This window comes from Siniperca chuatsi, linkage group LG24 (assembly GCF_020085105.1).
Source record: "Siniperca chuatsi isolate FFG_IHB_CAS linkage group LG24, ASM2008510v1, whole genome shotgun sequence".
In the NCBI taxonomy this organism is placed as follows: Eukaryota; Metazoa; Chordata; class Actinopteri; order Centrarchiformes; family Sinipercidae; genus Siniperca; species Siniperca chuatsi.
In genome coordinates, this window is record NC_058065.1 from 10,667,779 (window position 1) to 10,683,696 (window position 15,918).

The 15,918-nt window shown below is 40.9% G+C and overlaps 1 protein-coding gene and 1 long non-coding RNA gene across 6 annotated transcripts in view; both read right to left on the minus strand.

Annotated features, from left to right (window-relative positions):
* LOC122872353 overlaps positions 1–937 on the minus strand; it is a 29,795-nt gene extending 28,858 nt beyond the window's left edge. Inside the window, exon 1 of the long non-coding RNA XR_006377088.1 lies at positions 795–937. This is a non-coding gene — a long non-coding RNA (uncharacterized LOC122872353). The remainder of the gene's footprint in view (positions 1–794) is intronic.
* A 3,779-nt stretch (positions 938–4,716) lies between these two features.
* The window catches only part of LOC122872163 (interleukin-1 receptor accessory protein-like 1), a 293,532-nt gene continuing 282,330 nt past the window's right edge, over positions 4,717–15,918 (minus strand). For 3 of the 5 annotated variants that reach the window (XM_044188021.1, XM_044188020.1, XM_044188024.1), the window contains exons 10-12: positions 13,624–13,794; positions 11,363–11,407; positions 4,717–8,259 (exon numbers count right to left, since the gene is read on the minus strand). In XM_044188021.1, coding sequence (XP_044043956.1) covers positions 7,532–8,259; positions 11,363–11,407; positions 13,624–13,794 — 944 coding nt within the window. In that variant the 3' untranslated portion in view covers positions 4,717–7,531. The remainder of the gene's footprint in view (positions 8,260–11,362; positions 11,408–13,623; positions 13,795–15,918) is intronic. The other 2 variants (XM_044188023.1, XM_044188022.1) reach the window with 1 other exon arrangement.

The window sequence follows — 15,918 nt, forward strand, 5'->3', positions numbered from 1 at the left end:
TAGTAGCCTAATGTCTGTGTTTCACTGCTACAATAGGCTAGTAAACAACCTATAGTCATGCTAACTAAGCTAAACTATAAGTTAGTGCTGCCTGGCAAGTCTCAATTGAACAATAGAAACGTCTGCCTATCTTTACCAACATTTAGATAACCTTTTTATTACTGTTCTGAATGTTTAAATCCCATTTCAATTCAACTGTTTAAACGTTATGTTATTTTGTAAGGTGACTGTGACGTCTGCCCAGGGGCCACAGGTGAAAAACAGTCTTTTGGCTAGCTTAACTGGCGTATTTACAGCAGTGTTAATTCAGGAGCACTGCCCCTGTTAAATAAACAAATACAATGAACCACTGCTTACAAGCTAACCTTTAAAACAGATATAATCAGCACATAGGCTTATATACACACTGTATGTTTCCCAGTTTACCAGCCGTTACAGTAGTAACGTTATTCTACGAAAGACGTGTACGTAAATTACGTGAAGTCTACGCTCACACACCTGACGTGTTTTCCGGCTTAATTTGGGAAGCGTGTTAAAAACGTCTTTTCTCGTAGTAAGTATAAAACTAGCATAATGCTATCATCGTCATTTAACTGTATTTGCCAGGAGTAAGTCTCCCCGAAAACATTTGTTTCTAAAACACGTCGAACATTAATATTTTAACAATGGAGATGGTAAAACTCCAAACGCTGTACTTCCACCACCAAGTTAGTTTCATAGATTCAAGCAACACTAACAAGCCAGAGCAAATATTGTATCATAAAAGTTATCACGCTTCAGCATCTGGCGCTTACCTGGGCAGATATTCGATCCATAAATCCACAAAATCCGAAAGGAGCCGGAGCAAGTGTATTGAAAACACGCCAAAAGTTTCTTTACCCATAATTCCTTGCAAACACACCTTGCGTGACACTTTTTCTTCGCCTCCACAAAAACAGAGGTATGTGAATAAGCATTATTAGGTGATTTAGCATGATGGGATGCCTTACTGACAGAATGTTAAGCCCAAGCTGTCAGTTTGTGCCATTTATATGTCAGCAAAGGTGAACATGACAGATTCAAGTTTGGAAAAGTAGTCAAACCTAATCTGTAAAATATTGAAATACTATAAACTGAGCCAGGATTTATTCTAAATCCTGTTGTCACTGTCCCATCAGAATATAATCACTTGCAGCTCCATTTTCCCAAATACACAAAGATGAGAGTTGTGTTTGACTTTAGCTGTGGATACAAAGTGCCATCTATTTTAGCTCATTTAATCATTTGATATACAGTATGTGGTGCAAATTTACATAACAGCATATCCTTCATTATATATTCACCATGTGCTTGGTCTGTTATTCAGAGAATCCAAATTTACCAAACATTATGGGAACCATAAAAAGTGCTTTGCAGGTAACAGCAGGTTTGTACAATGGCAGTGCACTGCTTTAAAGGAAAATGCACAGATCACTCCACTTCCACCATAAATGGGTCTAATTGGGTCCTTCCCTCCCAGCATGCCTTGCAAGACTGAGTCAGCTGAGGTGCAGGGTGAAGTATGTCCAGCAGATGACAGCGTTTCACTTTGATTTTCCTGAGTCTTCTCCCTGCATCTTTTAATTGGAGGACAGACACCGGTCACTGCTCAAAATCACTGCAGCAACTTTTTATTCTGATTATAATAAGCTAATATGATATCACTTGTCATTTCTGACTTGTTCAATTAAGACACGAAAACAGCAGTGAAGTATCCTTTGATAAGCCGACTGTTCCACAGTCAAATCAATATCCAACCTCACCGCACAGACATCTATACTATTGTAAAATAATAAATAATTAAAGATGGAGCCTCTCTTGCAGGAAGTAACAGTAAATTGAAGGGCTTGGTAAGTGATCCGTGATCCATGACTTGCATCTTCCACACACACACACACACACACACACACACACTGCATGCACAGGCAATTATGCCTTGCTGAACCATGGTGAGTTCAGAATTACTCCAAAACTGGGTTAACAGCTGCCTGCATCCACTCTCCCAATGCTTTCAGCTCACACACACACACACTGCCTCCACCGCCTCCGCCACCTATCCATGCACAGACAATTGGCCCGGTTCTTCGAGTGGAAGACATGTCACACAGGGCACAGAGCACAGAGCTCCAAGTAACAAGGCCCCGTGGGACATGGAGGGGCATGGTATACCTGCCAGAGTAAGTAATACTCTTCACTAGTAAGTGTGTATGCGTGTGTGTACGCTCGTAGCCTGATCTGCTCTCAGTGCAGCGAAAGTCTCTGCTTGCCCCCACGTCAAATGCTTTTGTTCAGGCAGCTTACTGGCTGTGACACTGTAATGAAGTGAAAACGATTTCATTTGGGGGGGGGAAAGTGCAGAAGCTTAGGACCTCCCCCTTTTCGCAGACACACACACACCATATGGCGACATGTCGGCTCAGATGAAAACATCTGGCGGCTTTCTATGTTCACATGGGACCTGATGGTTAGAATGTAGCTTCATGTGTATAGCCATACTATAGGGAGCATGATGCTTTCTCTAGTTCGGTACAAGGCGTACGCGGATGTTGCGCAGCAGCGGCTCAAATATGGCTACTTTCACCTGTGGGGAAAGATTTTGTTTTCTTCACATTGCTGCTGCATTCTGGAAAGGTTCTTTCAGTTGGTTTGTGAGAGAAAAAGATTTAATTCAAGCATCAATCTTTATTGGCTTCACCACACAGCATTAAAACAAGACAATGCGAACATAGCATCAACAAACAATTATGCAGTGTAGGGTTTAAGTGTTTTATGTTTGGGTTTGGTGTGGTAAAGGTTAGGGTAACAGTCTGGGTGGGACAACTCTGGTCTGTACTTGACTGGACCAAGATGGTAGGCGACATGAAAGACATGAAATTCAGGTGTCACGTGTTGCTACATTTGACTTTTACTTAAAGGAATAGTTCGACATCTTGGGAAACACGAAGTGTAAAAACATCAAGTTGTGGTTTTAAGGTGCACACTTTGTGAGGTTGCCAGGCTAGCTGTTTCCCCTCGTCTCCGGTCTTTATGCTAAGCTAAGCTAAGCGGCTGCCGGCTCTAGTTTTATATTTACCGTACAGACACGAGAGTGGTATCGGTCTTCTCATCTAACTCTTGGCAAAAATGCAAGTAAGCTTATATCCCAAAATGTCGAACAATTTCTTTAACTACGCCAGCAACAGAGCGCATGAATTGACGTCAATGTGGTGTGAATGGGCTGATTCAGCCAATGGCCGTGTGAGCACAGAATGTCATCCTGGTGCATGACATTTTATGTGAGAGTGTCAGAAATCAGATGCATTCAGTTCCATATTGTTGGACTGCACATTTATTTTTAACAGGTTTTCCCAGTCATGCCTGAAGCCTGGCATTTTGTAACCGCAACAAAAAAATATCATATGGTTGAGCAGAATCATGGTTACAAATAGTGAACAGTAGTAGTTTTTGGGGGAAAAAATGATTTCCACAGATATTGCTGGATAAAATAAGTCCTTCACTCATGTATCAGGATTAATATGGGAGTTTTCAAATTATGCAATTATCCAAACTTTACTGGCAATAGCTGCAAACAACCCTCTTGAAACAACTTGATTTGTATGAAAGCCAAACATCTGTTCAGAGACGCTCATTCCTGCTTGTGTTATGAGCCACGATAGTTACATTTTTAAACATTTCAAAAACACATCTGGAAGATATTCTCAACCAGACTGCTGATACACGTCAGCTACGTTCACCTGTAATATTGGTGTTTTCTTCTTTGGCTGATACCAGCAGTTGATACCACTGCGCAACCGCAACGTGACAAACTTCTCATCATTCAAGAACAGCATATTGAAGCTAATTAACAATCTGGCAGCACTTTAAGATTCTTCCCCATGTGCCTTTGCTTTTTCTTTTCTCACCAGCGTTCTTGCTTTGATCACAGCAAAATAAGTAAATGGCTACACTACAGGAAGAACGCTCTGAGGCAGAGGGGAAAAAGAGAAAAGGATTGTTTATCTGCCTCCTGAAGAAAAAGTATCCTGTTTTCTTAGAGACATTAGATGGGACAGTTTAACTGAGCAAACTTGCTTGTAGTTTTCAATGGACTAATTCCCACTGGAAAAGCCAGTAGACGCATGCAACTGAGCCTTAACATGTTTCTCGAAGATGTAGACAGTTTAAAATGTTCACACTGCTGCATATATTAGGTATCGTTTATTGTTAAAAACCAATACTGTTTGAGCCAAAGTTTAAACTCTTAAAATATATTCACAATTTACATGATCATATAAAATGAGAGCTGCATTTTCTACACTGAACAACAAATCCATTTCCTGCTCCGGGAGTCGATTTGTGCCAGCTGTTTGTGTGACTGCAGCCAAAAGTGCACTAAGGTCAGACAACAATCAGGACATGGGTTTTTTTTTTAAAAGTGTTTCTGAATGCATTGACTCTCCTGATTTAGTCTTATTCTAAAATGAGGCTGGGCTGATGTAGTCTCTGAGTGGAATAGGGAGACATATTGATTGTTGTTTCAAGGTTTTACAGGAGACGGTAGAGTTATGGCGGTTGGGGCTGCATCGGCTCACCGCCAGGAAAAGGGATCTGGGCATCGTCAGCAATCCATGCCACTGCTCCATAAACAAAACAAATACAGCGCTCTCACTCTCCACACACCACTCTCCACACACACACACACAGGACTGAGAAATCACATTACCGTAAATGTGGTTTTATTAATAACAACAGTATCTCGTTTAATGAACATTGCAGATACATAATAGAAAATAAATCAGAAACAGGAGAGACGTTGTCTCAAGAGTCGTGAAAGTGCCTGGAATAATTCTGTGCTATATATTGTCATTGTTATTCATCATCATCGTCATCTTCACCACCAAAGCCAGAAATGTTCAAGTCATCATGAAACAAAAATGTGTATCGCCCCCACCTAGAAAATGCAAACGCTTGTATTGACGCAGCCTCCCAAAGCAGGAGCGCTGACGCCAAACTCCTGTCAAAATCTCATCGATTCTACGTTTTAACCTCCAGTCCGGATTAGTATTTCTACTTTGAGAGGCCTTGTGAATAATAACCATTGGTTTCATGAATATGGCTCGATTGTCTTCATCTTAATCACGTTATTGTCTTTATTATATTTACACAATGCCAGCAAACTCCTCTGTTCAGAAATGGTTACTTGGGGGGAAGGCCTGATTGAGGTGGATAAAAACAGGCCTGGCTCTAATAATCTATTGGTTGATCTTGCATCAAGAGGACTTTTCCTCCAAAATGCCAGTCTTGTCAGCTCACAGCAAACACTTTGAAACTTCAAAACTTAAAAATTTCAAAAAACTCAGGCCTGTTCTGAAATATTCTGTCAAAGTAAAATCAAAAAGCAATAACTGAAGATTGCAAGGGGGGGAGGGGGAAACACAATTGTTCATTTATTGTTTACGAGTTCGCCGCTTTGCATATTTTATGGCACTAAATGAAACACATCTACGTTATGAGATGCTGCAGGTATTTTAGTATGAGGTTAGTTTCTTGAAAAACAAATAACACTGCACAGCTGCAGCAGGAGTAAGTACACAGGCCGCCCTCACAGGTCTGAGTGGATGTGTGAGATAGCTTTTGTTTCGTAGGATTTAATGAAATCGTACCGATCACGATGGAAGCTTCACTCAGAGAAAAAAAAAGAGTGAATGAGAATGGTTCATTGTAGCTTGCTTTGGTCTAACTTGCTCTAAGTAGCATTTCTATTGTATAGTTACATATACTCCAGGATTTAATTTGTTCTTTCTTCTTTCTTGTCACTCTTGAGCATTAATTACACTTTATTTGGTAGGGTTTCATTCTAAAAGGCTATTGGTTTCGAGGAGAATACACCCCATGATGATTACTGGGTCAGTAGGTCAAAAATATAATTGATTACATCCTCTAAAATGTTACTTTTTAATATTAATAACTAAATATTATTACAAATAACATTTCAAGTTCATCATCAAGTCAGCGGCTGTTGTTTCAGATGTTTTCAGACTCATTTTGGAATGAAACTCTTCATCGTTATGGTCGTTATGTTCCTAAGTCCCATCGCCACAGCAGTGCCAAGCAGTCAGGGCCGACTTCAAAAGCAAGGTGTGAAAGCCCAATTTTATTTATCCGAGAGCGTTACTCAACTGACAAATCATTTCCGTTGACAAGGGCGATGTCGAACAAATAACAGAGCTGTCACTTAAGAGGAAATGAATAACAGAGATAATGGTTTAGCCCTGGACAGCATTGTTTGGTCCTACAGAGGAAACCAGGTAGAGTAAATGCTTCAGGTAACACCGGATGTCAAAGCTTGCCTCTCCTCCATCTGTGCTGACATCATCGATAGCGCAGCTCCATCCTTGTTAAATCAACTGTGAATCGCTGCAGTGACTGTTCAATCAACGAACATAAAAAGCCAGCTGAGCTGCAATCTGTGGTGTGTTTGAAATGTCAAAACTCCTTTTTTTAATGATGAAAACACAAACAAACTTTTTTTTCTCTTGCAATATAAGAGTAAGACATTTAGTGAATGACCTATCAATTTTTCATGAGCTGTGCAGTTCCACATAACAAAACATTCTTTTTTATTATGTTTCCCCAATTCCTTCTATCAGAAACTTTATAGGTATAACTTCTCTAAGCAAATATCCCTCAGTTACAAAAATAGACTTTTCTTTTTTCATAAAATAATACACATAATTTTTCGGTGATATAATCATCTGTTAAGGTAAATAGCAAGGCTGTTTTTTTAAAAGTAAATGTTATCGTGAGAGAAACAGAGCGATGTGAAGCCTAGCACCATATTCTTCATATCCCCCTTCACAGATATGACTTTTCTGAAAGCATTGGAACCAAATCGTTCTCATCTCCCGAAGGCTGCGACTTTTACCCCCCGCCCCCCGAAAAAACCCAAAAGCTTTATAAACTACACGAGCCAACAAATTAAGATAAAGGTAACAACGGTTTATCCAAAACATCTCACAGGCCATTGCTTCACTTTTGTACAAACTGAAACAAAAGAAATAAAAAAAAAGAGTCCCAACTGATGTTAAAACATAAACAAGAAACAACTCCCAAACACTGATGCTACAAAGAATTAGAAAAACGTATGTACAGGACCCTGTATTCCTTGACTTTCTGGGTAAATTACCATAGGTGTTGGCTTGTGTTACGTGAGTGTTTATACAGGCATACAAAAAAGTTCTCCTAGCTTCTTTTTTTGTTGTTCAGTTTCAATAAAAGCTCTTATTGGACCAAAAAAAAAAAAAATCTTCCACCACCTTCATCACCAATGTGTACAGTGTGTCTGACACCCCGTCCTCCCTCCCCTTCCCCTTCCCCTGGTGTTTCCTGGTGCAAATTCAACAGCAGCAAGTAGCTTAGTGCCATTCAGGTCCATCTGGCTCCGGTGCATTCAGGGTCCAAGTGCCAGTTATGAGTCCTCCCTGTGACGGACATCATATAGATCCACAGTCTATCTCGCCCGGCACCGGCTCTGTCACCAGATGACGCTGGATATGCTGGTCTCTCTGGGCAGCAGCGGCAGCATGGCGTTGTTGCCGTGGGCCTCCTCCAGACTCTGCTGGCGCGGCGACTTGGACTGCGGCCGCTGTCCGTTGATGAGCGTCATGGGGATGTTGCAGTAGGTGTGCTGGTTGCCTAGCGTGGAGAGTGGTGGGAGCGTGCCGCCGGGCGGCAGGTCGTAGTCGTAGCTACGGTAATAGTGTTTCTGCCTCATCTGGGTGTGGCAAGAGTTGTGGAAGGTCGAGCGCAAGTCCGGGTGTGCCGTCGCCATGGCGGTGGAGGTGGCCGCCGCCATGGAGATGGCCGAGACGGTCTGGAGCTCGCTGAAGGGGCCCTGCTCGCTGACGTCCAGCACCTGCTCGTGGGAGATGCTCAGGGGTTCCATGCGCTTGAAGGGCATCTCGTAGAGCAGCTGCTTCCAGAACTTGGAGTTGAGCTTGTTGCTAGACGGCCCGCGCCACTTGATGACCGTCAGCATCTTGATGGTGTGCTTGAGGGCCTCCACTTCCTGGTAGTTCATGATGCCGCGCAGCTCGGCGCACTCGATCAGGATGACCTTGATCTCGCCAGTCACCAGCATGTTGCGCAGCCTCGTCTCCAGCTCAAAGATGCTCCACCCCCTCCGCACGACATAACTGGGTGTCATGACGATGATGAGGCGCTTGCTCTGGTCCACACAGCGTGCTACGTCCTCGATGTAGGCTGAATACACAGACAGAGATGGAGAGATAACTTTGTATAAACAGCAGTACAAATGAAAAGCATATTCTCTGTCTGTATGGCTTATTTTTACTTGTTTGTATGCTGTATTCTTTTTCTAGATAACTGTTGTACATGAAAGGACACAGAGCTAATGGGTGATTAAAATATGAAATACATCACACCAGCTATTTGAAGAACTCTCTTGGGCTCGTAGGAAATGCTTACCAAACTACTCTCTTTTATCCAAGTTTCAAACATCCAAATCCAATTAACTTCAGACGAAATAAGTGTGATTTTTAATTTGTTTAAATTTAACATTGGATCAATTCTAAAATCTCCAGTAACACTAATTTATTCCACGGTCTCAAGATAATGAAGATAAAATATGATATGATATTATATATTCTAACTTAAATAAACATCGAAAGCCTCCGTAGCATTTAATAATAAGATGTATTTATACAGAATTATAGACAAAAACAAGAGGAAGGGAATCATTTAGTTTTACTATATATAAGATGACAATAAACATAAAACACTCAAAGCCAAGCAAGGTACCTGTGTGAACCCACATTTGCATCCTAACGCCGTAAGATAAAATAAGTGTGAGTTTACAGTGAATACAGTATTGTTTTCACGTCCCTAATGAGTAGCTCAGCTGCTTGCGTTATAATGAATGTGATTAAGTGTTTCCCCACGGCCTGTCCTGGGTGTCAGGAGGAGGAGGGGAGCGTGTGTATCTAAGTGTGTGTGTGTGCAGCTAATGCCTGCTTTTAGCCTTTCTTGGCGGAGAGAAAGACAGAGTGGCTCCTCAACAGCAGCTAGAGGGGATTAACTGGGCTTCACTTCCCAATCAAAGCTTATGACCCTCCTGTGTGTGTGTGTGTGTGTGTATAGAAAAATTGTGTTTTTATTTTCCCCTCTCTCTTTTAGTCAAGAGATAGCGAGTGTGTGTGAGGGAATAAAATCTTGCTGGTCTTTAAGCAAACAAATGCCACATCTCCTCTCTGTCCTCCTCTCCATATCTCTGAGAATGAACTCCTCCTTTCATGTCACGCTCTGCCTGAGGCTTCGCGATGAGAGAGACCTGATTAGGATAAACTTGGATGTGAAGTCGCACTTCAACATGACAAGTCAATCTCTTTGCTCTTCGGTAACTGGTTCTCATGCGGTAACTCGTCACAATGCGTCCTCTGTAGGGTGTTCAGTTTAGGTTAAACCAATCAGGCAAGTTTTTCTTTTATCTCATCATGAATAAAACAAATGGGGATGGATAAATGGATACTATATAATTAGCTAATGAGTCCTAGTTTCATTTTATGTTTTGAATTGATTAAACTGAAAATAAATCTACCCTCTTGGGGTGCTGTCTGGTAACACTTTATAGCTTTATAGATTAAATTCCTCCTTTCAGAGACCTCACAAGCTTTACAATCAAAGGGTTGCATGTGTAATAATTGATTCCTGTCTACATAAAAATAAAATCAACTCTAAATTAAATGCGGCAGAAAATCACTGTTACAGTGCTCTCTAGAGTTTCTCTCAGTACAGTGGTAGTAAGGAAGTCTAGTTAGCAAAGCAGAATTAACTATAGATATTACACAGTATTACTGTGGTATTTAGTACTATGTACTGTGTGTAAATACAAAAAACATAAGCATATAAACATTTGACATGTAAAGTTGCATTTAGAGTCAATTCCCTATAAGCAGCTAGAATGGCATTTATGTCAATGAAAAATTGTGAGGCCATATTTTATTTCTGGTTTTGACGAGTAACCCACTGACTTGCAATGAGTTTGTAATTTACCAGCTGGGAAATCCTGACTTCCATCTTCCACGCAGAAGAAATCTGCTCAAATTGAGTTGCTGGCACCATCAGTAACTACAGCTTTGTTCCAACAAAGCAACAGCTGCACCATCAGAGGAAGATTAGAGGTTCTGACATTTCTGTCACGGTTTTGGGTTTTTGTCCAGTTATTTCCTGTTTTATTTTGTAAGATTGCCCCTCCCTCTTGTGTCTGGTAGTTTTGCTTCCTGTCTTTGATTGCGTTCATTGTTTTCACCTGTGTCTCGTTGTCTCCCTTATCTGAGTGTATTTAGTCTGTGTTCTTCCTTTGCTCTGTGTCAGATCGTTGTTGTATCTCTGTCAAACAGCCAGGCGTGTTTGTTTCCCCTGTACCATCCCTGTCAGTGGATTTTGGATTTTGCCTGCTCACCGTTGGATTTGTGTTTCTGTGTTGGACTACTTACCTGTTGAGAGTTGCTTTTCCCCGCCAATTCAGTGAAAGCCTTTTTTTGTTAATAAAATTATTGATCGGCAACCAGCTCTACCTGCTAGTGTGCGTTTGGGTCCTGTTCCCTGGCATTCCCTGTTTCCCGGCTTGACTAATTGTAACAATTTCTGTTACAACTCTCCTGACCCACTACATAACAGACATCATGAAATTTATATCGCCTCTCTTATCCTGATTGTGTCTTGATGTGGTTTTTATAGGCTGTGCTTAAACCTGAATTTCATGCGTTTTTGCTGTATTTGAACACATAGGCGGCGTCATGATTCCAGGTGGAAAGTAGTCTGATGTCTGGCTGGTGGGATCATGTGTAGCTATGAAGTTTACACACAACAAAACATTTTGAATATATTTTTGGGACTGAAAATCTGTTTGAATAGTTTTGAGCAGTATAAACCCCACGCATCTAATTTCCTGAGGAAAACAACAGTGTGACTTATCTTTAATTTAGTTAAATGCAAATGACAAAATGTAGCAAATTATGGTAAAACATTTAATTCAAGTTTTATGAAGACTTTATAAGTTGTAAATAATGGCTTTATAAATGGTTAATAGTTTATTAATGCAGTAATAGAACAGCCAAGCCAAAGGGATTTTTCACAACCTGGCCAGGTATTAATGGCTTATTACTGACCAGACCATTACCTTATTAACCACTAATAAAGCCATTAGTAATAACTTATAAACCCTTACAAAGTATGACTATGATCATAAAGTGTTAAAAAAATGACTTTCTACATTATTGATTTGATCAGAAAATTTGTATCAGTGTGTGTTGACACGAGCGTTAAAAATCTGGGGGAAAAGTACCTCTAAGTAGTCTTGTGTCATCCTGGAAATGATCATTGGTGAAACCTAAACATAGATATTTACATTCAAAGTAGGATCAAAAGATTTAGCAGAAAAGCATTTCAAAAAAACAGTTCTGTCAATGTGGGGACATGACGCTGGCATAAACTGTGTTTCTCCACCGGTGTTCCACTGGCGATTGCAAAACAGTAATCGCAACTGACCAGTTTATTCCAGTTTAATATGGGACATGTAGCATAAAAAAGCCAAGGAAAAGCCTTTTGTTTTGGTGGCAGGAGTTGAGCCAGGTTGTACTTTTGTTTCCATATAAAAAAATACTGAATGGTAGAGGTAGAAAAGTAAAAACTGTGAACCAAATACTTAAAGAAATGAAACACACTAGAATGTATAAAGAAATCCATAGTGGTGAGATGTTAAAAATAATCCAGCATACTGTGGAATAACATGTTATTTAGCAGCAGCTCAGAAGAGGGATTATTGACACATGCCGAAACCCCAAATGACCAAACTGTGTTTATCTTATAGCTGTGGATTATGCTTTATTATATCGACTGTTGAGATGCTAGTACATTCCCAATGGGAACTAAATGTTTATACATAGACACAATAAGACAGCGAGCTGTGCCACAGAGCTGGAATAGCAGCAGATGCACTTTAGATTCCTCTCAATCCTTGAATTTTTATGCCATTTTTCCCATATTACAACAGTCCCCCCGCATCGAACACAAAATTACAGCAAGGGATTCAGTTGACAACCTTGGCACAATGCCACCGAAGAGGAACATAATTAGTAACGGCGGTATGTGCGGGAAGACAGGCAGATGCAAGTATTCAAATGGAGCTAATAACATAATAATATTATCAAACTCATCTGTGTGATGGGTTAATCAAAGATAAGCACGGAGCATGGCGAGATGCTCCATTAGAAATATACTGTGGCAAAACATGCATTAATATCCATGCGTAAAGAGCTTTCTGATTGTACAGCTGACATCATTACACAGCAGCATGCAGAGGTACAGTTTGTATGGAGCTGGATCAGGAACACGGACTATAATAATAGGGTTGGCTCTTTCTGTCAATTATGCTGCATATGTAATATAGGCTATTATGTTGCCCACTGGGCTTACGTAGTGTAGATAATACACTTTAAATACTTGAGCACTTAAAGAACCAACTAATATGTCCAGACCTTTTCTAGTGAGTGAGTATTTATTAAGGGATAATGTACAGGTTTTCATAATTCACTTTCACAAAGAAAGGTATATTATAGCATTGGCTTATTATTACTGATGCAGCAGCATTTTAGTGATGGAGTTGGAGCATACTTCTGGGTAGTTTAATCCATAACAATGTATCATATTTTCTAAGATGATCAAACGTTTTGGGTGAAAAATCTCAACCTGCCAGGGAACTTGTGACCATAACTGTCAAATACAATAAAAAGTACAATATTCCCGCTGAAATGTAGTGAAGTAGAAGTATAAAGTAGCATAAAAAGGAAATAAAGGACAAGTACCTCCAAATGTACTTAAGTACAGTACTTGAGTAAATGTACTTAGTTACTGCACACTGCTATCTTGTTCCCAAGCTTTACCTGAGGAAGACCATTTGTGCTCTAAACGTTGTCCATGCATAATTAAAGAAGAACTGGGAACAAGATAGCAGTGTGTGGGTATTTTCACTTTGTTTGTGCAGCTTATTGATACCCAGCAAGCACCTGAAATTTTTTTGGATGTGCGTGTGCCTCCAAACTGCCGAAGTACCGACTGGCATACAAGTACCTCTGATTGGGAATCGCTGCTTTTAGGACTGCAACACTTAAAGGAAGGATATTTCTTAAAGGAAGTTTTTCTCATGGTAATGGGATGTCTGTGCTGCCATGTGCCCTAATTGCAACTTTGCCCCATTTATAATATATTGCTAACAAGCAGGTAAAGAGTGGAATGAAAGAAATAATGTAAAATGATGACACTCACTTTGTTTCCTATTTTCTCCACAAAAATGTAAATTGAAGAACCCCTAAATGTCACCTTTTAGCAAACTGATCCACTTCAGTTCAGCCAGTGCTTAGATAAAGCTAATTTCATAATGATCGGATTAAAACAGTGATGATCTTACAGGTCTAGTTACGCCACAACACAAATGCATAACAGAAAAACCACAAACAAGGCATATCACCACTGCACTGACAACACGAGCAACACCAAGCGACAAAGCATTCGACACAACTTGACATCGCCGTGAGAGAGAGAGCTTACTTCCTGTGGGGATCAAGTCCCTGTCTGGAATGAAGAGTTTATACCCATAATGCTTCTCCAGCACGTCGGGGAGGATCTCCAGGGCAAAGCGCTCCTCCTCTCGGGTCTCCTGGCTCCACTGGTCTGGGTCCACTTTGGTGTAGGACAGGTAAGCGTCGTAGTCCTTGTTATCTGCAGGTAGAGGAGGGAGACAGACATGGAGATGGGTGAAATATGCTAGCTCCAGTTATCCTCCAGGCACACCAGCGAGGTTTGTTAGCAGAGCCAGATTTGTCCTCAGATCCTTCAAACCAGACCCTTTCATTTAATTTTATAACCCCTGCTATCAAACAGGTGCAGAGAGAGAAAATAACGCCTTGGTCTTGGCAAACTGAATAAAAGAAAGTCTGTTCCCTTGAATCACTTCATGTATGGCCATAAAAAAGCTCCCAAAACCTCTTTGCTTCAATTAAATGTGTATAGTTTTATGATTTGGGCATAATATTTCCTGCTTTGGTCAGCAAAGTTATGCACTGCTATACCCCAGATGCTCACAATCTATTTTCATACTGGTGTACCGAGAGCTATTCATTCACTGGCCGACTTCATTGAGACAGGACGCCTCCATTACACTGACCTCTGGGAACCTCTGCCCATCTGAGTGCTTTTCATTACAGCTCCGTCCCCACTGACGAATAATGTTATCTTGATAGCTACTTTGCCCACTGCAGGCAAAACAAATTAGACTCCAGCCTGAGCTAAATGCCCAACACTGCCTGCTAGGCAGATGCATGGCATGGCTCCATCACCCACATGAAAGCTCTGATTGATGAACTCGGATTTGAAAGGACTGAGCGGAGAGACGGAAAGTGAGAAGTGAGGGGAGGTGCTTCTTCTCAACCTGGAGCACTTCAGTACAATGAGTCAGGAGGGTGGAAATGGAAGACATGGAAGTGAGATATCCCAGAACCTCTGACTATCACAGGAAGGAGATAACAGCTTCTGGCTCCTGCAGCAACAGCTCAACCCCTATGATGAGATGACTGAACAACCAAACCACTTCATCAATTAGTGATTTGGTCCTTGACCTGGACTTTAAGGCCCTTTCTTTTGACATTGCAGCTGCATTTTACTGCAGAAATGCTCATTTCACTTAAAGGGCCAATTTAATATTTTTTCACTACTGGTGTTTATGTGGACATCGGCCACATATTTATGTACTTTTGGTCTTTGGGCTGTTGGGCTGAGCTACATGGTTTCTTACTTAGTTCAATGCGTATGCTACAGCTTACAATGACATTCAACTACAACTTTGTGGCAACAGTTAGAGAATGTCCTTTTCTGCTTCTACATGGCAACGCCCCCCATGCACAAAGACAGGTCCATAAAGAAATGGTTTGGAAGAACTTGACTGGCCTGCTCAGAGTCCTGACCCTAACTCCATCCAACATCTTTGGGATGAATTAGAATGCCTGCTGTGACATATTTTGGGGTCATATTTATCAGAAACAAAAATATCAGATTCTATGTGTTTCTTTATTCACTAAAACCCTCATATCTGTGCCACGAAAGGAGGGAAAAATCAGAATTGGGACATTCTGAGCTGCAATGTGAACACAGCCTTTGAGGTAAACTCATTAGAGAAACGAGCCAGAGTTTGGATCTATGTGTTCCTGTCTTCATTACGACTCTGGTGCCTTTGCTTTATAGTGGCCACCTGCAGTGCAAGAGCCGCGAGGTGATGTTTAACCCGTCAAGACACTGGAGAAGAAGGGAGCAGAGGATGAGAGAGTCGGGTCGAGAAAAGCAGAAGAGCAGATGGATTCAATAGGAGGTATTTTGGGACCAATACTCAGTACAGTATCCCGTTTTTGAAGCTTTTAATATCCTCTCCATTTTACACTCCTGCCTCTCTCTAGGCTACGAGACTGTCAACAAGATTCACTCACTTCCCAGAGGGTGATCTTGATATTTGGCAAGTGCTCACCACTCTCACTGTACATGACACCATGTAATTAATCTAACTCGTTTTTATAACGTGCAATTCATTTTACAACATCAGGGACATGTAAAAATAATTGAAATGTAACCTCATAATCACTTAGTATAACTAACTCTGAGGCTTATATTCTACTTCACAGTGACATAAATCTCCTTCTCTGTTTTTCTCTAGTAGCCTTTAAATGAAAAGCTGTGTAGGCAGATCAAGGACTATTTCAGTGTTGCTGATTCACTCCTCTGTAGCGAGAAAGAGAGAGAAAGGAGAGGAAGAGGGAGAGGCAGAGGGTGAATCTCGAAGGTGGAATGACCTTCGTC